Consider the following 21,924-nt stretch of genomic DNA (forward strand, 5'->3'; position numbering starts at 1 on the left):
GCTAAGTGTCAAAACAGCTTCAAGAAATCTAGCTGATTTACATATCATCAAAACATTTTTGATGACACGATGCTCTAAATCTAATTCTGCAAAAGCATTTCCTGAGAAATGTTTTTTCAGAATGAGTTGGTAGGCACAGCTACCATTACTGCACCTGTATCTGTAGGGAACGAACAGAAAGCAGTTCCAAGAGGGGACAGGAGGGACGACTCCAAATTTAACAGACTGAAGGAGGAAGGCATCTCAAGTTGACCATAAGAAGGGAAATGTTGTCTTGGTAGATGAGGAATAATGGAGTCTTTCATTGCAACTGAACCTTTGTTTTAAACAAAAAATATCAGTTTTATGTGACTAATCTGTAGTATATACATACTGCAAAGTCCTTTTACAAATAAAATAAAATCAGAGTTCAAAGAGAGTCTAGAAACAGGAAAAGTTAAACTGGCACTCCAGTTCTGAAAATAGAAGTAGGCTATTGGGCTATCTAATATCCCAACTGGGTGAATTGAAGGAGATCAAATGTGCCCAAGGATATGTCTGCACTAGCTGTTTTTTGAACTCATAACAAAATAATGATGACCAGGTGCAGTCTAGGGATGGAGAGTATGTCCATTTTGGATTCTCTCAGTTTTCCATTTTTCTAACCTTAGCATTCGAATCAAGTCCTCGTGAAAAATTGTTATCATCTGGGTGCTCATTTTTCCTAGCATACATATTTTTGCAAACAACCTTCCCTAATATACTGCACTTTTGTTAAGTCATTTTTGCACTCAGGTGCATTTTAATGCACACTTTCCCCTAATACATGCATCTTTGTACACATTTTTTGCTGTACAACTGTATTACAAAATTTAGAGATGCACAAAAGGAAGGCTTGCATATTGTTTCAGGAAGGGGAAATTTGGTACACTTTCATGAGAACTGAACAGGATTTCTCCACTATCTTTAGTCGGTACCTCATCCTGATTCCTGTCTCTGATCAATGCTCCTCTTCCAGTTTGTGCTGTTTTTATGCAGTCCCAAAAAGTCTGCCTCTCCCTAGCCAGTGTCCTGCTGGTCCTCCTCTATATGAAAGGCACCCAATTATCTGTGCACACATGCAATGTTGTCATTTAACTGAACTGGTTCCAAATTGTATGTCCCAGTCCTGCTTTGCAAAGTCCCTGATAACAACATTCACTCATGGGAAACTAACATTTTAAAAGAACATCTCCACAATGGGATAGGTTTCACTGCAAATTATGTTCAGGGATTTCTAACTTCAAAGAAAAAAGAAAAAGAAACAACTGAATTTCATTACTCACCAGCGATGCTCTGACGTTTTTGCAATATAGCCTGCTGATGTGAAGGAATTAATTGGGACGAATTGCTTAGATCTTCTGAGTCTTGATTTGCTGCGGTTTTTATGAACTCAATGCCTGCTTGTAGGACTCTGAACTGCAAAGCAATGGCCATATCTGAAAGGAAGAGATCAAATGAACAAGCATTTCTTCAAACTGTGAAATTGTTAAAATAAATAAAAAAGTTACTTTTCAGTACATTCACACAAAGGAACTTGCGACATACTCTGTGTTCTTTCATTCTTGCTGTTCTGAAGATGTCCAAGTAACACCATGAGATCTTCAATAATCCGAAAATACTGGGAACCTGAAGAGCTGCAGGCATGGATTGTCACTGCTACAAGTAACTGCTGTATATCACACACAAGTAACCTGTAGTCATTTGAGATGCTGCTGCAAAGGAAGTTAAATCATTCACCTGAATTCCATTATTTTTATAAGAATGACACACATATTCAGTGCCAACTAACCTGTATCTACCCTAATCCCATTATTTGCTTGGCGATTCCTGACCTTCCCATCCAATACTTAATTTATACATCTAACTAAGAACTGTAAGCTTTCTAGAAAATGTCCATCGAAAGATGTTCATCCTGTACAATGACCAGCACATTCTAAACAAATGTTTATAACAGCATTCAAAGCTTAAAATTTGAATACAGGAAACCCTATAGCAGGGGTCAGCAAACTTTTTCAACAGGGGGCCAGTCCACTGTCCCTCAGACCTCGTGGGGGGCCGGACTATATTTTGGAAAAAAGAATACGAACGAATTCCTATGCCCCACAAATAACCCAGAGATGCATTTTAAATAAAAGGACACATTCTGCTCATATAAAAACATGCTGATTCCTGGACCGTCCGCAGGCTGGATTTAGAAGGCGATTGGGCCGGATCCGGCCCCCGGGCCTTAGTTTGCCTACCCATGCCCTATAAGAAGGACTTGTTATGCTAAGATAATAAGCACTCTCTTTGGCAACAGAATTTATTAGACCCATTACTCATTTAAGAATGGAAATGTGCTCTCCTGTCACTTGCTTACTGCTTCTTGGGACAAGACTGCCTGCTACTTGAACAAAAACTAGAGCAATCTATACAGTGTAGGAATTCTAAAATAGTAGGGACTAATCCATCACTTACTTGGCTTCTAACCCATTGAGAGCTGCCAAAGTATTGCACAGTGCATATAGCAAGCCATTATCTAGCAGCATGTCTGCCATTTTAGAACAGGAGTTTATGATTTGCATCAGGAAACAGAGGGAGTTATGCAGCAGGATGCTATCGTAGAGGGAGTTCTCTATAAGCCCCAGAACAGGTATCACACACCACTTTTGAAAAAGTCCAGCACCTTTCACATCTTCTAAATCAAAGCTGTTAAAGGGAGGAAAAGGCAATCTGTAATGCAGCTTTAAATATGCAACAAAAATAACAATCAACCCACATCTTATTGACCTTTCTGTGTTAGGCTATTAGAAGCAAGATGGAACTTGTATTTATAAATTCGTATGCAGTTAATTCAGTCACAACAAGGTATGTGGATGAAATCAAACCTCTGGCACTGAATAGCATCATGATTTGACACACAGCACTATCCTAAGTACTTAATTTGCTAGCCTAACAAGTCCTGGGATTTAATAATAAGAGATAACAAATTCAATTCAGCTTCTGTATTACAGGACAGAGAAAAATCACATTCGTAGAAAAACTAAAAATCTTATTGGCTATGATAAACCCTACTGGCTGTGCTAAATCATTCTACTGCTGGCACCATCATGAACACAAAGGCAGGAAAACCTTTGCTATAAATAAAATAACTTGGCCACAAACAGAGACTTTGATACACTGCAGATTAGCAGTGAAACAATTAGACCAGGGATGAAAAACCTGCTCTCCTTTCCTTTCCTTTCCTTTCCAACACCAGTAGACTCTCACTAGTAGAACTAAACCCTCGGGGTCCCTTCCAACTCTACAATTCTGTGATTCCCCTGGAGCCTGCCTACACACACACACACACACACACCCCTTGCCCAGGGTATCTTTAAAATTGGGAGAAACCCTAGAGAAGATTTTGCACGTGTAAAGGGGGAGGAGAGGAAATTAAAGAGCTGTTTCACCAATGGAACACTATTAGCGCTGCTTTGGATACAACCAAATGAGCCTAATCTGGCAAAATACAACACAAGGAGTGTATATTTCACAAAACAAAATAAGGACTGATGAAATGGTTTTCTTTGAGGTGTGCTAATGGAACGGGAGTTCTTATGAACTGTTTACAGCATAAATTGATTTATTCTGAGTGGGCCTTTGCAGGGAGATGAAGGCACAGCAAGCAATTTATATTTGCCTACAGCATATTGCCCAATTTTTAGCTCAGCTAAAAATAAGTTAATCTATAGAGGAGAAAAAAGTATTAGTTACTCTTCATCAAGACCGACTGATCGACCAAACAGCATTTCCATGAAGCATTCCATAAGTTCTTGAGTGCCTTGGTGAAGATATAACTGGTTAGCTAACAAAGAGAAACCACGATTCTTCAGGAACTTCTCCTTTTGTTCCCTAGTTGCTCTGCTGAAATACGTGTCCAAAAGCTGAGGGAACAGAAGAATGATTTTAAGTTATTCATTATGAAATTCTTTTTCTAAAACTATTTAAGGTAGCAATCATGCCATTGCTTGTGGCAGTGAATTCCATATACACATTTAATATACTTATACGTAATATATATTGTACTTATTTCCCACTCTCGCATGGGAATTCTGGCGGTTTTCCATTCAGAGAATAGAATGCTCAGGGCTGGATTTAGGTTTGATGAGGCCCTAAGCTCCTTGAAGGTAATGGGGCCCTTTATATGTCCAGCTGTCCTTTGTCATCAACAAATTGTCACTTTTTTGTGTTGAATATATGGTAATTTATGGACCTAATAGGTATCTAAAGCCATTTGCACATAACAAATAGGAGCCTACACAACACAAAACACTGTTGCTGTATGTAGGTTTTATTTGTTTTTTATCTTATATTTTGGAAATGAACTTCCAGTATTTTTTTTTACTTTAATTTTTTTGTGGGGGCCCAAGAGAGTGGGGCCCTAAGCTATAGCTTGTTTAGCTTATGCGTAAATCTGGCACGGACAATGCTGCATGATCATGTGCTTCTAGGCCATTCACTGGCATTCATTCATTTTATAAACTACTTTTTTATACCATATTCTAAACCTACAGCTGGTCAACTTCATTGGGTGTCCCCTATTTTTAGTATTATGGTAGTGGGAGTGAGAGAAGATGTTCAGGAAAGGTGCTTAGTTACATCTTTGGTTGTGACCCATGAGATTGCTTAAGCAGTTTAATCAGGCTGCAAATGTGTATATTATACTTTTACACAAACACAAACAAACAAACAAGCACTTATTTTTCCTACTTTAATAACTCCTTGTTGTATGAGAGGAGACGGATGGTTCACAAGAACTATGAGAACATCTGGCTGAATAAGCTTGTCCATCACATCTTGGAGCATGACATCTGGCAAGATCAAAAGTACTCTCCTCAAGAGCTGATAAAAACCACAGCATACAAGTACGAGACAGTCTTCTGTTGATCTGAACGGAAGAAGAGAGTTTATTACTAAGATGCCCTTTGTATTTATTGTTGCACAGTAGCAGAAGATTGCAGCCACTGCCAGAATGAGTGGGGGCTGGAATGTAACAAGAAGAATAGTAATCCGCTTGCTTCTGCCTCAACGGCACCATGTCTTACACCCAGTAGAAGAAAATGAATCTCTTTAATAGAAAGTTATCTTAATAGCTCCACTCTTTATATAAAACTCTACAGCATGAGTCCTATCCAAAAGGAAAGTTCCAATATGTAATTCATGGACACAATCACATGGAGAATTGTGTCTTGTGAAGGGGCACAAGTTAGCAGACAAACTGTGGTTGCTGAAAACACCACTACAGTAGAATAAAATAATCCAGATCGTATGCATGCATGCATACATACATACAAATAAATAAATAAATAAATAAATAGTATTTTTCTCTGTGTGGCTGCATATTAAGTGGTTTATTGTGTCCCCAAGGTCCTGCAAAATAGGTCCATTTCACACATATATAAAGCAGGCCATTCTTATACATCCCCTGCTGCAATTCTGTGATCCCAAACTTTGTGACCTTCTCAAACTTGTCCTTTTTTTAAAAAAGAGGCCATAGCAATTTCTACACTTTGCCCATGCCTACTTGCCATGAACACAAGGGTTGATCATGGATCCGTGCAGCCCTCAGTTCCAAAAAGGTTAACCACTCTTGTTCTAAGGCAGTTGTGGGGAACAGTTTGGCTCTCCAGCTGCTGCTGAACTACAACTCCCATCAGCCCCAGCAAGCATGGTCAATGGCCAGGGATAATGGGAGCTGTAGTTCAGCAACATCTGGAGGACCTGAGGTTGCCCACCTCTGTTCTGACCTAATATTTTGGGGGTACTTTTGTCCACAAAATCAGCCAAGCAAAGTTCAGTTCTTGCCAAGTGAAAACTGCATGAACGTGAGAATTATAAACTTTCACATCCACGTACCTATCAGCAGTGCTTTCGGATTTCAGAGGAGCGTGTTTGCTAGTCGAGGAAAAGGCGAGATGTTCCCAGTCTTCCGAAGCTACACTCTTATCAGCCAGGCTTGGCCAACGAGCAATAGTGGATCCACTATGAGCTGAAAAGGCTAATCCCAAACCTGCAAAGTTGCCATGACTTTTCTGAAAGGTAGACAACCCTTTCAGATTGTCAGGACGCCTCAGGGACAATGCAGGTGCAGCGCCATCTTCACTAGATTTCATTCCTGTGTTTGCTTCTTGGTTCTCTGAAGGCTTGTCCAACATTTCCACCTCTTCCTTTGAAATATCGAACGTCTCAGCAGAAGTCAACTCTCCCACATTTACAACTGTTTTTGCAGATTCACAGCTACTGAGTAAATGCGCCCCCTGCATCATTTTAAAGACCTCCAAGCTCTTTACGAAATTATTTTTATGCAGTAGCTCATCTACGTCAGTCTTTCGAAGTATATTCAAGTTCTCAGCACTGCTGCCCATGTTCCCACAGAACCCCTTTCGGTGCATTTGTGGAGAGGAAGTGAGAGATGTTGGTAGGCTTTTACACCGCCGGTCAGGTGCCTGAGGAACTGCTGTCTGTAGTTCACTGATTTCAGAAGAATCATTTCCTGAGAAAACAAATATGGCAAGTGCTATTCTCAATATTTTTTTACGTCAGTCCGTAACGAAAATATTACAGTGGAACCTTGGTTCTCCAACTTAATCTGTTCCGGGAGTCCATTCAACTCCCAAAACGGTTTGAGAACCAAGGGGCGGCTTCCAATTGGCTGCAGAAAGCTCCTACAGCCAATCAGAAGCCATGGAAGCCATGCTGGGCATTCGGCTTTCGAAAAAGGTTTCAAGGTCAATGGCTACTAGCAGCCGGAGGTAGCAAAGCTTCCGAACACCAGTTGCTGAAACTCACGGGAGAGGAGAGAGCTCTTGTGTTCATGTACTGGTCCCTGGTTTCCCACAGGTATCTGGTTGGCCATTGTGAGAACAGGGTGATGGACTAGATGGGCCACTGGCTTGATCCACCAGGTTCTTGTTATGTTCTTAAGGTCCACAAAGTGCTTCTGGAGAAAACCTAATACAGTGATACCTCAGGTTACATATGCTTCAGGTTACATACGCTTCAGGTTACAGACTCCGCTAACCCAGAAATAGTGCATCAGGTTAAGAACTTTGCTTCAGGATGAGAACAGAAATCATGCTCCGGCGGTGTGGCAGCAGCAGGAGGCCCCATTAGCTAAAGTGGTGCTTCAGGTTAAGAACAGTTTCAGGTTAAGAACAGACCTCCGGAATGAATTAAGTACTTAACCAGAGGTACCACTGTACTGTTATTCGCCCATTATTTAAGTTCACTCACACTGATTCATCTTTACTGCCTTCCTTGTCAACCAACTCCTCTCTTAACGCTACTCTAGGGAAGACATTTCACCAGCACTTTCCCACCTAATTTAACTGAAATTAACATGCCCACTGAACAAAAGTGGCCTGCCTTGTTAGTAGTAGTTACATGTTCTGCCTGTTCTGGTGTTCGGAAACTTTGCTACCTCCAGCTGCTAGTTTGTAAATTAAATATTATTTTTGTATAATATAAGTAGTATGCCACTGTTTTGAAGGTTGGAAATGTACTATTACTTGCTGCTGATAAACTGAAGGTGGAAACTTATTTGGCATCTTATAAATACATTTTCACATTGCTATGTATTTGCATCAATGCCAAAGGGACTAAAAGGGAGTGCTTAAATTTTCCTTGCCACTGTTTCTCCAGTCGAAACACACATTTTTTCACTAGCATGGTCTGAAACACAAGTAATCAGGGATTTTGAACTTTGGGTGGGGACATCTACACTGCGGGTGAGAGACCACAGCTCTGTTCCAAACATTTGTTTGTTAACATGTATTGTGTCCCTAAAGCAGAGGCTCTAAAGCATAATAAATCAGGACCTTTATGCAGAAAGGACTATACTTCATAACAGTTACCTACAGCAAGCAACTGGAGAACATCTATTTCTTGAAAAAGTTTCCTGCTGCATTATAATTAATGTCAGCTAAATATAGGCTGTTAATTGGTTTCGCACACAAAGTGTTCATACAGCATTTTATATCATGCCTCCAAAGTAAAAACGGATGTCACACATGTCTTCTGAGTCATGCTTCAGTACACAAGGCAAGCAGCACCAGGACTAGTTGGAAATACTTCAGAAGTCCTAAATACAGAATGTTCCCGGACTACACTGGTCTTGGGCATAGAATATCTGTGTAATTTGACATTTCTGTGGCTGTTTATGGTGTGAAGGCTGCCATAAACAGATTTGCCCAGCACACTTCCCACTAGACGTCAGCAGAGCTGAAACAAAGTCGGCAGTGAAGAAAGCGGAATCGGGCCTGAGTCTTGACTGATCAGCAACACAAGATTGTTCTAGGTAGATTAAATGTAGGTTGCTGTATACAGAGACCACTGTGGGTCCCCACAGCAGCAGATCTGCTTGCATCCTCTCAGCAGACCAAAACCAAAACTCTCAGTTGCTCACATAATGCCATACGCATGTGCATGGTTTCACTTTCTTATCTTGCAGCTGTGTAAACAATCCAGCTTCACAGCCAGAGCTTCGCATTACATACAGAAACTCACAGAGACAGCTTTCTGAAAATGAATGACCAATACCCTCAAACAATTTCCGCATTGAAGAGAGAAATGGAAGTGGAAGATCTGATCCCAATATCTTCCAAATTGGACATAATAATAATAATAATAATAATTTATTATTTGTACCCCGCCCATCTGGCTGGGTTTCCCCAGCCACTCTGGGCGGCTTCCATAAAAACCAGAAATACACTAAAATATCACAGATTAAAAACTTCCCTGAACAGGGCTGTCTTAAGATGTCTTCTGAATGTCAGGTAGTTATTTATCGCTTTGACATCTGATGGGAGGGCGTTCCACAAGGCGGGTGCCACTACCGAGAAGGCCCTCTGCCTGGTTCCCTGTAGCTTTGCTTCTCGTAATGAGGGAACCGCCAGAAGGCCCTCGGCGCTGGACCTCAGCGTCCGGGCAGAACGATGGGGGTGGAGACGCTCCTTCAGGTATACTGGGCCGAGGCCGTTTAGGGCTTTAAAGGTCAACACCAGCACTTTGAATTGTGCTCGGAAACGTACTGGGAGCCAATGTAGGTCTTTCAAGACCGGTGTTATGTGGTCTCGGCGGCTGCCCCCAGTCACCAGTCTAGCTGCCGCATTCTGGATTAGTTGTAGTTTCCGAGTCACCTTCAAAGGTAGCCCCACGTAGAGCGCATTGCAGTAGTCCAAGCGGGAGATAACTAGAGCATGCACCACTCTGGCGAGACAGTCCGCGGGCAGGTAGGGTCTCAGCCTGCGTACCAGGTGGAGTTGGTAGACAGCTGCCCTGGATACAGAATTGACCTGCGCCTCCATGGACAGCTGTGAGTCCAAAATGACTCCCAGGCTGCGCACCTGGTCCTTCAGGGGCACAGTTACCCCATTCAGGACCAGGGAGTCCTCCACACCAGCCCGCCCCCTGTCCCCCAAAAACAGTACTTCTGTCTTGTCAGGATTCAACCTCAATCCATTAGCCGCCATCCATCCTCCAACCGCCTCCAGGCACTCACACAGGACCTTCACCGCCTTCACTGGTTCTGATTTGAAAGAGAGGTAGAGCTGGGTATCATCTGCATATTGGTGGACACCCAGTCCAAACCCCCTGATGATCTCTCCCAGCGGCTTCATATAGATGTTAAAAAGCATGGGGGAGAGGACGGAACCCTGAGGCACCCCACAAGTGAGGGCCCAGGGGTCTGAACACTCATCCCCCACCACCACTTTCTGAACACGGCCCAGGAGGAAGGAGCGAAACCACTGTATAACAGTGCCCCCAGCTCCCAGCCCCTCTAGACGGTCCAGAAGGATGTTATGGTCGATTGTATCAAACGCCGCTGAGAGATCCAGTAGAACTAGGAAACAGCTCTCACCTTTGTCCCTAGCTCGCCGGAGATCATCAACCAGCGCGACCAAGGCAGTTTCAGTCCCATGATGAGGCCTGAATCCCGATTGGAAGGGATCCAAATGGTCCGCATCCTCCAGGCGTGCCTGGAGTTGTTCAGCAACCACGCGCTCAATCACCTTGCCCAAGAATGGAAGATTTGAGACTGGGCGATAGTTGGCCATACTGGCCGGGTCTAAAGATGTTTTTTTAAGAAGCGGTTTGATGACCGCCTCTTTCAGCGGATCTGGGAATGCTCCCTCACAGAGGGAAGCATTCACCACCCCGCAGAGCCCATCGCCCAGCCCTTCCCGGCTTGCTTTTATTAGCCAGGATGGGCAAGGATCCAGGAGACAGGTGGTTGGTTTCACGCGTCCAAGCAGCCTGTCCACATCCTCGGGGGTAATGGATTGAAATCGATTCCATGCAACTTGACCAGACAGAGCACTAGCACTCTCCCGCCCCAGCCCTGCTCCCACGGTGGTGTCTAGCTCCTTCCGAATATGAGTGATTTTATCTGCAAAAAACTTTGCAAAATCGTTGCAGGAGATCTTGGGGTCTTTACAAAGCCCCGGTGGTAAAGGTGGTTCCGTTAAATTACGAACCACCTGAAAAAGTCTCCTGCTACTATTTTCTGCAGATGCAATAGAGGCGGTGAAGAAAGTCTTCTTCGCCGTCGCTATCACCACTTGGTAGGCTCGACGTTGAGCTCTAACCTGTGTCCGGTCAGATTCGGAGTGAGTTTTTTGCCACCGACGCTCTAGCTGTCTCAGCGATTGTTTCATCGCCCTCAGCTCCGAAGAAAACCACGGAGCTGTCCGGGCTCCATGCAATCGGAGAGGGCGCTTCGGAGCCAGACAGTCGATAGCCCTGGTTAACTCCGCATTCCAGCGGGCCACCAGGGAATCAGCTGAAAGGCCATCAACATGGGATAAGGCATCCCCTACCACTCTCTGGAAACCATTTGGATCCATTAAGTGGCGGGGGCGGACCATCCGAATTGGTCCCACCTCCCTGCAGAGGGGAAGGGTCGCGGAGAAGTCCAGTTGCACCAGGAAGTGATCTGACCATGGCACTTCTTTTGTTTCACTTTTACTTAGTGTCAGATCACCCACGTCACTAGAGGTGAACACCAGGTCTAAGGCATGTCCATGACTATGAGTTGGGCCAAACTTATTCAGGGACAGCCCCATGGAGGTCATGCTTTCCACGAAGTCCCGAGCAGCCCCTTGTAAGGTCGTGTCGGCATGGATGTTAAAATCCCCTAGGACAACCAAACTAGGTGTCTCCAGGAGAAAATCCGCCACGACCTGAAGCAGCTCAGACAGGGAATCCTTGGTGCAGCGGGGAGGTCGGCACACCAAAAGGAATCCTGTACTGCCCCTATTGCCCAACTTCCAGAACATGCACTCAGAAAACTGGATCTTCCCAGTAGGACGCCTGGTGCAAGCTAGTGACTTCCTAAAAATCACTGCAACCCCCCCTCCCCGCCCACATGACCTGGGTTGCTGTGCGTAAGAGAAACCTGGTGGGCAAGCAGCGGCAAGGACAGGCCCATCTGCTTCCTCCAACCAGGTCTCTGTCACACATGCCAGGTCAAGTCCTCCATCCACAATCAGGTCGTGGATGGCAGTGGTTTTATTCATCATTGACCTGGCATTACACAGCAACACCTTCAGGTCATGTAGGTTTCCCCTGTTGATTCCAGTATCCATCCGGTCAAGGCCAGACCCGGAGGCAGGGATAGTCTTCAAACAACGACTAAACCTGCCTCCTCGGTAATGACATGGTCTGGTCTTAGCGTAACTCCGCCTCCTGCGACATGCACACTCACTACACTTTTGGAAATGCACACGCTTTGTTCATCGCTATGGGTGGTATGCAACTAAGTTTTACTGAGAGTAGATCTACTGAAATTAATGGCCCTAATTTGTGTTGATTAATTTCATTGGGTCCACTCTAAGTAAAATGTAGCTGAATATCACCCCTTGCTTTCAATTTAATCTATTTTTTACAAGTGTTAAATATCAGACACCCTTACATTAATGTTAGAAGTTCCTACATCTCTGTTAGGAAAATATTCTTTAAGAAACAGATAAGAAGTTCATGGAAGCTTTAAAGAGGGTTCCGGAATTTTCTTTAGTGTGTAGGAGTGGCACTCTAGGCTTGATTGGTGTCAGCTTGTAAACAGCTTGTATGTAATAGTAACAGAAATGCTTGTGCAACCAGTCAAGCAATAAAGAAGCTCCTGACTGTGAATTTAAGTATGACTCCTGTTCTTGTCCTCTGCCTCTGGGGAAAACTCTGCTACAAACAGTAAGAAGTGGTTTTACTGAGGTGCTACCACACAAGCAGTAAAGAGCAGCGGAAATGTGTGGGTGGTAACCTCTAATAATCTCCTGTAAGCTATTCCCATGTCCATCAGGCACCAAACATTAGCAAGAGCTTTGCCACCAATTCTGCCAAGGCTGGATTCACATACCATTAGGCAGGTCAGCTGCACCACTAGAAACTCTGCAGTGCGCACCCTGCTCCAGTCTTCTCTCCTAAGGCAAGTTAGGAACAGTGTATCTACTTCACCACCACAGCTGCCTACACCAGCCTGAATCAGTCCCTTTAAGCTTCTGTGCTGCAGTACTCACTTCACTGTAACTTGGGAAGCTCAGGTCTTGTGGCAATTACTTACTTTCTTGACAAACAGCTGAAAATCCAGTTGGACTTGTAATTGCCAGTGCTGGACTGTCAATAGATTTTCCGCCACTGCTGGAATTCCTCAAATACATAATGGATTGGACCTTCTCTTGGAAGATGTTGCCATCTAGAAAAAGCAAACAAGGGAATTTAACATCTCAGAAGATTTCATTCCTTGCACAGAATTTAAGTGGAGACATTGAACTATGCCAAGTCTTGACCAGTATTGTGATTCATCGGAGCCACTCTGAACGAACGTATTAGAGGGTGTTGACAAAGATGCAGTGTAATCCTGTGTGTATTTATTCATAAGTTCATTTTACCAAGCTCAACGACACACTCTACAAACCTACAAAATTGACTCTTCAGTGTCTGTACATGCAACAAAGACCTTCGGCTTTAATTCTAATCAGGCTAGTAAGTAACCCTCTGAATTTAATGGTGCTTCTAAAAAAGCCATGCCTATCTATGACAGTTTATCTCAGCTGCAAAGAGATTAAGCATTCCACTCCTGCAATCCTTAAGAGACACACGAAACAGCTAGTATCCAAGGTTCCAAAGCACAGAGCAACTTTGAATAAGTCACTTTTTAAGGCCTCAAATCCTTTATCCCTAAAATCAGAAGATTTATTTTGCAGGTACAGTGGTACCTCGGAAGTCAAACGGAATCCGTTCTGGAAGTCCATTCAACTTCCAAAACGTTCAGAAACCAAGGCGCAGCATCCTGCAGCCAACTGGAAGCCACATTGGACGTTCGGGTTCCAAAGAATGTTCGCAAACCGGAACACTCACTTCCAGGTTTGCAGTGTTCGGGAGCCAAAATGTTTGACTCGCAAGGTTTTCGGGATCCAAGGTACAACTATATTAGCTTTTTACAAATATGTCAAATATGTTGAACATCAAGCTCTGAATTCAATACAATAGGGCTGAGAGCCTAAAAATCTGCTACCATAAACCAATCAGAATGCAAGTATGAATATAATCTGGGGAAACAAATCAAGAGTAGAAGCTATAAAACTAAGGGGGAAGGGATTGAAAAAAGGTAAACTGCTATGTTTCTGTAGTATTAATATAGTTAGTTTCTTATTTTCTGATTCAGGTCAAAACAATACTTTACCTATGTGCAGGGAAAAGTAGAAGTCTCTGGGATTGTGACATACATATGTATTAGTAGGAGGGTGAACTGCTAAGAGAAAATTGAAGATCAGTGCCAGCAATTCCAGATCTGGGGGAGAACCAAGTACTTCTTCAATTATTTTCACAAATGATGTGCAAACTTCTGTAGGCATAGATGTAAAGTTTTCTTCTTCCTGCTCCTAAGGGAGAAACAAAGAGAGAAACAAACAGAGTCCTACAAAATCACAATTTCCTTCTGTGTACTGTTCAAGGATATATATCTGACGAAACTGTATTCCTTTGTTTTACCTGTACTCACACTTCTAGGATGCATGCATGTATAGCAGAGGGCATGTTAAAGTATTATGTACAGCTGCTATTTATAACCTTTTCCAAGAAATGGTCAGAAAACTCCCTGCTGGCAATGGTTTATGTATCTCTTTCAAAACAGGAGATTGAATCAGATCCATTGACCCCTTCAAAATCTAGAATTTTTAGAAGTATCTGTAAGGTAATTACTCTGGGATGCCAATTCTCAACACTTAAGGTTTAGGATCAATTGACAATGTTACAAGCATGGTCCTGTAAACACTGGCATTATAGCTTGCAGCACTAAGCTCCACCCTAACTTGTGCGCGTGTGTGATCCAATGGAAACTTGTTATCAAGCAATTTTGAAACCTAATGTAATGCGTATCTACTATCTCAGATATAGCTATCATCTGCATTAACTGGCATCTGTGGCGAATATTCCAATGAGGCATGAGAGACCTACAGACCAGGAAAGTTAGAAGCGCATACTTTTTGTGGTGCAAGGTCATCTCAAGTCCTGTTCAGATATACTTTCAAGGAGCAACATGAGTAGAAAAAGGCTGTGGAGCTATGTACCTGTACCCCCCCTCCCCCAATCATCACATACCTCTGCTGGCTTCCACATGTTCTATTGTAACTTCTACAGCAGGAGAGCCTTTTCTAATTATGAAGGTTCCCCATTTGATTAAGCACTCTGGAGTACTGGGGTTCTAAGTAGCACAGGGAGACTCCACTGGTAGAAAGGGCTATCTGTTACAAATGTTACACCAGAACACCAGCAAAAGCTGCCTGATATCAGGAGTGGAGTTGTAACAGTTAAATAGGGCTTATGGCATTTGCAGATCTAACTAAAAGTCACATCATAAATCAGTTAGCGGCATCAGTGGAAGTTGGGAAAGCCGGATGGCTTTCACTATTCAACAGTTTCTGTTCAAAATCATCACTATCTGTAATATCTTTATTAATAGGGCTGGAGAAAGAGGGGGAGTGTGAGTCAGATGCTGTGAAGCATCATGTACGTGTTCACTCTTACAGACAAGCATCTGAAACATTCAGAACAAAGGTTGTGGTGCCTTACCTGCAGAACCTGGCATGTCAGCAGGAAGTGATGCACAACTTGAGCTTTGAGGAGCTGCTTAATGTTAAACGTCTGCTGCCAATGATCATCATGGATAAGGACTTCCAGAGCTGATAAGAGTGTTTCCCAAACACCTGGCTGCAAAAAGAGAAGTAGTCTTAGGCACACAAAAAATCAAAATGAAGTTAGAAGCAAGTTGCCATCAAAACTGTATTGGCAATGCTGGTAGAATAAAAAAACTGTAGCCAGCAAGGCAACCCAAAACTTCAGAAATCTATATTGTTAGTGGGATGCCAATGAAAAACATCCTGTGCGCTTAGCATAACAGCGGTCACAAATGCATGCAGGACTTACATTTTACATCTAGACAGCAGCAAAATATTTGTTAGGCTTCCCTCTAAAGTACTATTAGCACCAGTCCAACATTTGAACCTGAATTCAGACCTGAAAATGATTGTGAATCAGAAGTTTGCATATGCTCCTTCTGAGGCTGTTTTTTGTGGTCAAACTTGTCTAATAACCATTAAGAATTATGAAGACTGTTCAGGAGGATGGGGCTTTTCTACACTTTTAACTATTTCCTAAACACAGGTACAGGTGACAACTGCATCTTCTGCCTCCTGCCCCAGTTCTCTTCACAAAGCAGGGAGGATATATTGCAGAATGTTTACCTTCTCCAACGTGCTCTTAAAATCATTGGTTATAGATATATTGATACTGGTATAGCAATGAAAGCATTTACACAACGAATACAGATTTGTTTTAACACCACTGGAGAAATTTCACGAAGGAAAAAGTTTGCCAGGGGAACCATGACGAGAATAGGTAACTGACCTGCCTATAGGTCAGCAGGGCACCTTTGAGCACTATGGCGCCTCCCAAGCCCCAACCCCTCCACATTTTTTTCTTAAAATTGAGAGGACCCTGCAGTTTAGCTGGAACAGTATTTGGGGTGTTTGGAGGTGCCCACTTTGGAGGAGGGTTCTGAGCACTGTCATTTTTTTCTTCCGTAAAATGGGTATTTTGTGGTGCTCCTGAGTTTCAATTCAAATGTACCCTTGGGTCCCTAAAGGGCTGAGATCCCCTACATGAATTAAAAAGCAAATCCTTTCTATATAAGTGCACATTCAGAAGACAAGCCAACTGCTTGTTCTGGACAGGGCTGCACACCCTAAAGGATAAAATGCATAGCTTGGGGGTATTCTTGGATATATCTTGGTCATTAGAAGTCCAAGGGACCTTGGAAACCACGTCACATTTTCTAGAGGGAATAAAGAGATATTAAATTCTGGTAACAACCATATTTTAACTTTGATTTAGTTGTGGAGCAGTCATGTTCTGATCTGTGCAAATCACCTGGGCTTTAGACCATATCTTCCAATCAAGTAGCAGCTCTTCCAATAGCTTGACATCTTGAATCACCGCTCTAGACTCTACATCTAGTATGAACTGCCCATTTTCATTCAGATGAATCATCTTCTCACTGCAGCATCCTGCAAGGAGAGTCTTGCAAAGGGATAACAAAGAGATTCAGTTTTGTTAAGTTATGAACCAGAAGTGAATGTGAAAAGTAGACTAACGATTTTGCCAAGATCAGTCAATGCAAAGAGAAGGTTTCAGCAGAGCACCTTACCTGCAAAATATGAAATCCAACAATACATTTGGGCTTTATCAACACCTGATGAATCATGGAATAACCATTGCAGTTTTCTAACTCATGTATTCTCTGTTGATTGTGTTTGGTTAAGGCAAGGATAACTTTCAGAGCTAAAGCTTGGGTTTCTTCACAGTCGCTGATTTCCACAACCTAAAAATAAGCCAATATGCCGCTTAAGTAATAAAGCATGTCTGACAGAGTGTTACTTCAGTGTTACTTGTCCTGCCCCACATGGATTATCTTGTTACAGTTATCATGGAGGAGCTATTTCATCTGCAAGATCTTGGTCTCTACTGGAGGCACATTTTAGCCCTTTATTGCAGGGGTTGATTTGTAAAGGGAGACTAGACCATGTGCAATCCTATCACCAAACAAGGCACTGGACAGAATAACAACTAAGTAATACCTATTACTTAAGGGACGCGGGTGGCGCTTTGGTCTAAACCACAGAGCCTAGGGCTTGCCGATCAGAAGGTCGGCGGTCCGAATCCCCACGACAGGGTGAGCGCCCGTTTCTCGGTCCCTGCTCCTGCCAACCTAGCAGTTCAAAAGCACGTCAAAGTGCAAATAGATAAATAGGTACCACTCCGGCGGGAAGGTAAACGGCATCTCCGTGTGCTGCTCTGGTTCGCCAGAAGTGGCTTAGTCATGCTGGCCACATGACCCGGAAACTGTACACCGGCTCCCTTGGCCAATAAAGCGAGATGAGTGCCGTAACCCCAGAGTCGTCAAGTGCTTCAAGAGTGCCTCAAGCAAATTGGGAAATGGCCATGCTGGAACTACCCTTCCTCTCCCATGCAGTGCCCTGGACTTTACCGTGGTCCACTGGATGTCACCCATTATTAATTAAAGTGATTATAATCCAGTGCTCCTGAATCTGTGAATAGCATAGTCTCTGAAGGGCAAAATCCAAACCCGGGGGTGGGGGTGGGGAATGTAAGGGTGGGGCCTCTGCCACATCCAAAGCCTTGCCATGCTTACAGACCAATTGCTTCACCATCCTGGAGCTGGCATGGCAAAAGGGCAGGGGGACGGGGGACAGGACCCTGCTATTTTTCCAGTCAATTCCATTTTAGTCATGTTGCTTTTCTTCCTAATTAAAAGACTTCCAACCTACACATCCAAACCAAAACAAATTTTGAAACACTTTGCAAGAAGTGGTAGGTTAGGATTTCATTATGGGCAGTATTGGGCTATCAGCAAATGAGTAAGAACTTAGGTTTTAATTATTTAATTAATGCTCAAAGAATTGCTGGGCCTTTGGGGAGGGGGGCAATCACTGCATGTAAACTGCAGCTTCCCCACCCATACCTGATGTGTCACATACACTGCTGTAGATGAAACGTAGCAGGGTATACACACACAAAAAGGTGCAATATCCCTGATTCTAGTTCTGCTTATAGCTTACAGTAGAAAAACAACATTTATTTACTGACAGCATTTTCCTTATACCTCCATTAACAACAATGCTCCTTATTAGTAGCCCTATGAGGTGCCTGTCTGGGAGCAGTCTGGGTTTCATGCACCCGTTCACTTTATTTGCTTCCTCACATACTAGCAATCAAAAGACCTGAAAGTCTGCCATGACAAATGCACTAAGAGGGAAAGCAATTTTTCAGCATCTTACCCTGGCAAAAAGGAAGACAAAGGACCCAGTTCCACCAATCTCGTGCAGTATGCCCTGAAGACCTTTGTATTCTGCCGGCTGTAGCATTTTCAGGTAATAAGGATCTGGCAAATTGCTTTGTACTTCTTTTGAGCTGAAAGGTCGTTGGGAAGGAATGGTTTTCGCTTGACCTTTAAGCCTGATTACTGGCTCATAGATTGTATAGTGGCCAGGGCAGCAAGTGGTGTAAACAGTAGCAAGGCTTTCCTGAAATACAAGACAACATTAAAGGAGCTTGCAGCTTTTACCCAAATCACCACTTTTCTTTTGAGCTTCCACTGTCATGGTCGGCACAGCAGTTCATCCCTACGCATTTAACGAAATGATAGTAGCCTTTCAGAAATGTAACTATGAGTTGGGATACATGGAAAACAAAGTTAAGTTATAGGGTAGAAAGGAGACAACCTACAGGAGATAAGTTAGGAATAAATAAAGGTTTCTTAGGGAGACAAAATGAATCTGAATAAGTTGAGGAGTGTGTTTGAGATATTTGTACCATAAGTTAGATTCACATCTCGCTGCATTTCATTTTGCCATATCCCCTCTTCTCCACCTATTCCATTTGTGGTCTTTGGAATTTGTTTTGGGTTTTTTCTTTTTCTTTCTTTCTTTCTTTTTTTTTTTTTTGCAATAGCAGCATTAACAGAACTATTGTGGCAGCAAATACTGCCATGCGCATTGAATTTTAGATCAGGATGTGGCCTGAGATGGCCTGGGCACAAATGGTATTCCCAATAAAATGTGGTCACAGAAAGTGTGGTTAAAACCAAATTCAAGTGGCCCAGGGCACATCACAGATACACCAGGGCTTGGGAGCCTCTGGTAGCCAAATGTTGCTGCACTATAACTCCCATCTGCCCAAGCAAGAATGGTCATGGATGATTGGAATTGTGGTTCAGCAACATCTGGAGGGGTCACTAGTTCCCCACACAGGCCTGAGACAATAAGACTTTGGGTAGGAGAGAAACACTCTTGGTATTTGTTACTTGCCCTGAATACTTGAGACAAATTAGGCTATGCTTCTAAAATAAATGTCACCACTGAGCATTGTGGCTTACAATTTCTCATTCATTTTTCATGCTGTAATGGGAAAGAGAGAGAGAGAGATTTAGTACTGTACTAGGATTACAAACTTACCGTTAAAGGTCCAGTGTCCACTTCTCTCTTTGTCATTAGGAGTTCTTTGATTTGTTCACATTGCAGAATTTCTTTATCTATGTATTTGGTATAATCACTTATTGTTTTGCCATATTTGCAAGGCATTACAGAGGTAAAGTCTGGTCCACAAGAATAAAGATAAAATGCTTCTTCTGGCCCAATTTTTGCACCTACAAAAACAAAAACATGTGTTTCAATATATGCTGCCTCATGTACAATAAATAATACTTCTATTGTAGCTCACCAATTTCTTAGTTCATAAGTGATAGACAGGTCCCCATAGGTTTGTTTCTCATATTACACTGCACATGTGGATGACATGCCTGCATCTGCATTCAAAGAAGCAACGCAAGATGTGAAGCCACAGGAAATCCCATGGCATGCAAGGTGCAAATATGTATCTTCAAGGATCAATGGATTTGCAGTGGCCAAAATTCATGAGCCACCGGCTAATATACTTTATTACTTCTTTGGAACAAGACCGGAATGTGTGGTATCTGTCACAAGGCAAGAACAAGCCGAACAACACAGTCTAAGTTGCACACTGCTTCAATGATGGTGCTAAAGTTAAAAACAGACCTATTCCAGTTTACAGCCCCAAGAATCTTTATTAAAAAGTCTTCCATAATATCAGGAACTGAAACAATGTGGTTTCCATGTGGCACCACAATGACTCAGACAGTGCTCATGGCCTCACACGCGATCTTCCCCCAGCAACACTCTTTGAGTCACCTTTTGGCAGCCACCTTCCAGAAAGCAGCAGTGTTATTTATTTTAGTAGGAAGACTTATATCCTGCCTTCAAGGCAGCTCTTATTAAAAAAAAAAACAATGTTTAAAGGAGCAAAACATATGAAAAAAGGAAACCAGGATTTGCAGCTAAAGTGTCACAGAAATACAGAATTCTAGTCGCTGGAAGCTACAGGAAGGAGAGTGTTTGTTGTGCTTGCAGGTTTCCTACAGGCCTCAGGCTGGCAACTAAGAGACCAGGATGCTGGATTAGATGGGCCATTGGGCCTGATCTAGCAGGCTCTTCTTTTGTTTTAATTGTCTTTTTTTAGGTATAAGAACTATGGCATGGCACTAATAAAGTTTTAAAAACATCTTTCGTATCTGGCACCAGTTTAGTACAAGATAACCAGCAACACATAAGGGAAAAAACAAACAAACTTACCATTGAAGAGCAGAAGATTTCCCAGATCCCATCTTCCAGCCAACTGCAAATACTCATCTTGGGATGGTGTATAATGGCCAGTCATACAGAAGGTCTTGTTGCTGTCAGAAGATAAGCTTGTTTTCCTCGGGAGGGTATAATCTAAACTAATTTCAGGTTTTCTAAGAAAAAGAAGAAAGCTTTAGTATATCCTGAACAATTTCAATTGAATAGCGAGAGTGATTAAAGGGCTTATAATAGGTAATTTCACTTCTTCTGTGATAATTAAACTGAAAGCTGTGTAACATAAAATTGAAGCCATCTCCTACAATTGGCTCCACACCCCTACAGGGTGCTTCAGATACCCTGACAGTGCTTCAAATATACCTGTTGCACCTATCATTCCTAGATCACCAGATGGCTGATAGCACAGAGGGCACTCACCTGGGCCCACAGCCTCAACCTCCGCAGTAACCATTCCTGCTGCTACCCTACTCTGGTTCAAGCAACCAATTAATATAGAGCTTCCTCACACCAGGCCCAGCAAATACTGAGGATGTTCTTTGGTAGACTAACAGGAACATCTCTCAATGAAGCAGACCGAAGAACCACACGAAAGCAAATGGGTATAAATGTATCAGTCATGTGTCTGATATATTAAGAATAAAGACTATAATGCATACTTCAAGGGGGAAACAATAATATATAAATCCACTTAACAGTGAGACTAGAGAGATGCAAGATCTTTAGGGCAGGTGCTTGAAGAAGGTTATTTAACATCCTCTTCTTCCCCATGCAACTTTACTGTCAAAGCCATGTCAACAGTCAAGCCTGCTCTCTGCTGCAGCTGCAAGCAAGCAAGCAAGCAAGCAAGCAAGCAAGAGCACCTGTATTCTGACTTCACCATTACCTACCCACTTGCCCTAGAACAGATTCTCATTGCCAGTTCTACACTGCCCCCTCCACCTTCCAGGTCTGATTGCCGTTAGCTCTTTCATACAGTATCAGCCGAGTACGAATCTTGGTGCATTTTTACACTGCCTTGTCTATATGAAAGTGCCGCTTATAAATATTTAATTAAATTAATAAAAACAATCACAACAATTTCATTGGCATTTATGGTTGCAAGTGGAGCTTTAATTAGGATGGCACGTCGTACAAAGAGCTCATTTAAGGATACTGA

General features: G+C 42.8%; 1 protein-coding gene across 4 annotated transcripts in view; it reads right to left on the bottom strand.

Annotated features, from left to right (window-relative positions):
• The window catches only part of LYST (lysosomal trafficking regulator), a 76,770-nt gene that overhangs the window by 28,949 nt on the left and 25,897 nt on the right, over window positions 1–21,924 (bottom strand). For 3 of the 4 annotated variants that reach the window (XM_081856330.1, XM_081856328.1, XM_081856327.1), the window contains exons 15-28: window positions 20,763–20,923; window positions 19,569–19,759; window positions 18,393–18,638; window positions 16,742–16,915; window positions 16,465–16,614; window positions 15,109–15,246; window positions 13,721–13,919; window positions 12,599–12,730; window positions 5,899–6,535; window positions 4,753–4,930; window positions 3,757–3,926; window positions 2,479–2,709; window positions 1,567–1,733; window positions 1,305–1,457 (exon numbers count right to left, since the gene is read on the bottom strand). In XM_081856330.1, the coding sequence (XP_081712456.1) occupies window positions 1,305–1,457; window positions 1,567–1,733; window positions 2,479–2,709; window positions 3,757–3,926; window positions 4,753–4,930; window positions 5,899–6,535; window positions 12,599–12,730; window positions 13,721–13,919; window positions 15,109–15,246; window positions 16,465–16,614; window positions 16,742–16,915; window positions 18,393–18,638; window positions 19,569–19,759; window positions 20,763–20,923 (2,927 nt within the window). The remainder of the gene's footprint in view (window positions 1–1,304; window positions 1,458–1,566; window positions 1,734–2,478; window positions 2,710–3,756; window positions 3,927–4,752; window positions 4,931–5,898; window positions 6,536–12,598; window positions 12,731–13,720; window positions 13,920–15,108; window positions 15,247–16,464; window positions 16,615–16,741; window positions 16,916–18,392; window positions 18,639–19,568; window positions 19,760–20,762; window positions 20,924–21,924) is intronic. The other variant, XM_081856329.1, reaches the window with a different exon arrangement.

This window comes from Podarcis erhardii (genome assembly GCF_964252035.2).
Source record: "Podarcis erhardii genome assembly, chromosome: 3".
Classification (NCBI taxonomy): domain Eukaryota; kingdom Metazoa; phylum Chordata; class Lepidosauria; order Squamata; family Lacertidae; genus Podarcis; species Podarcis erhardii.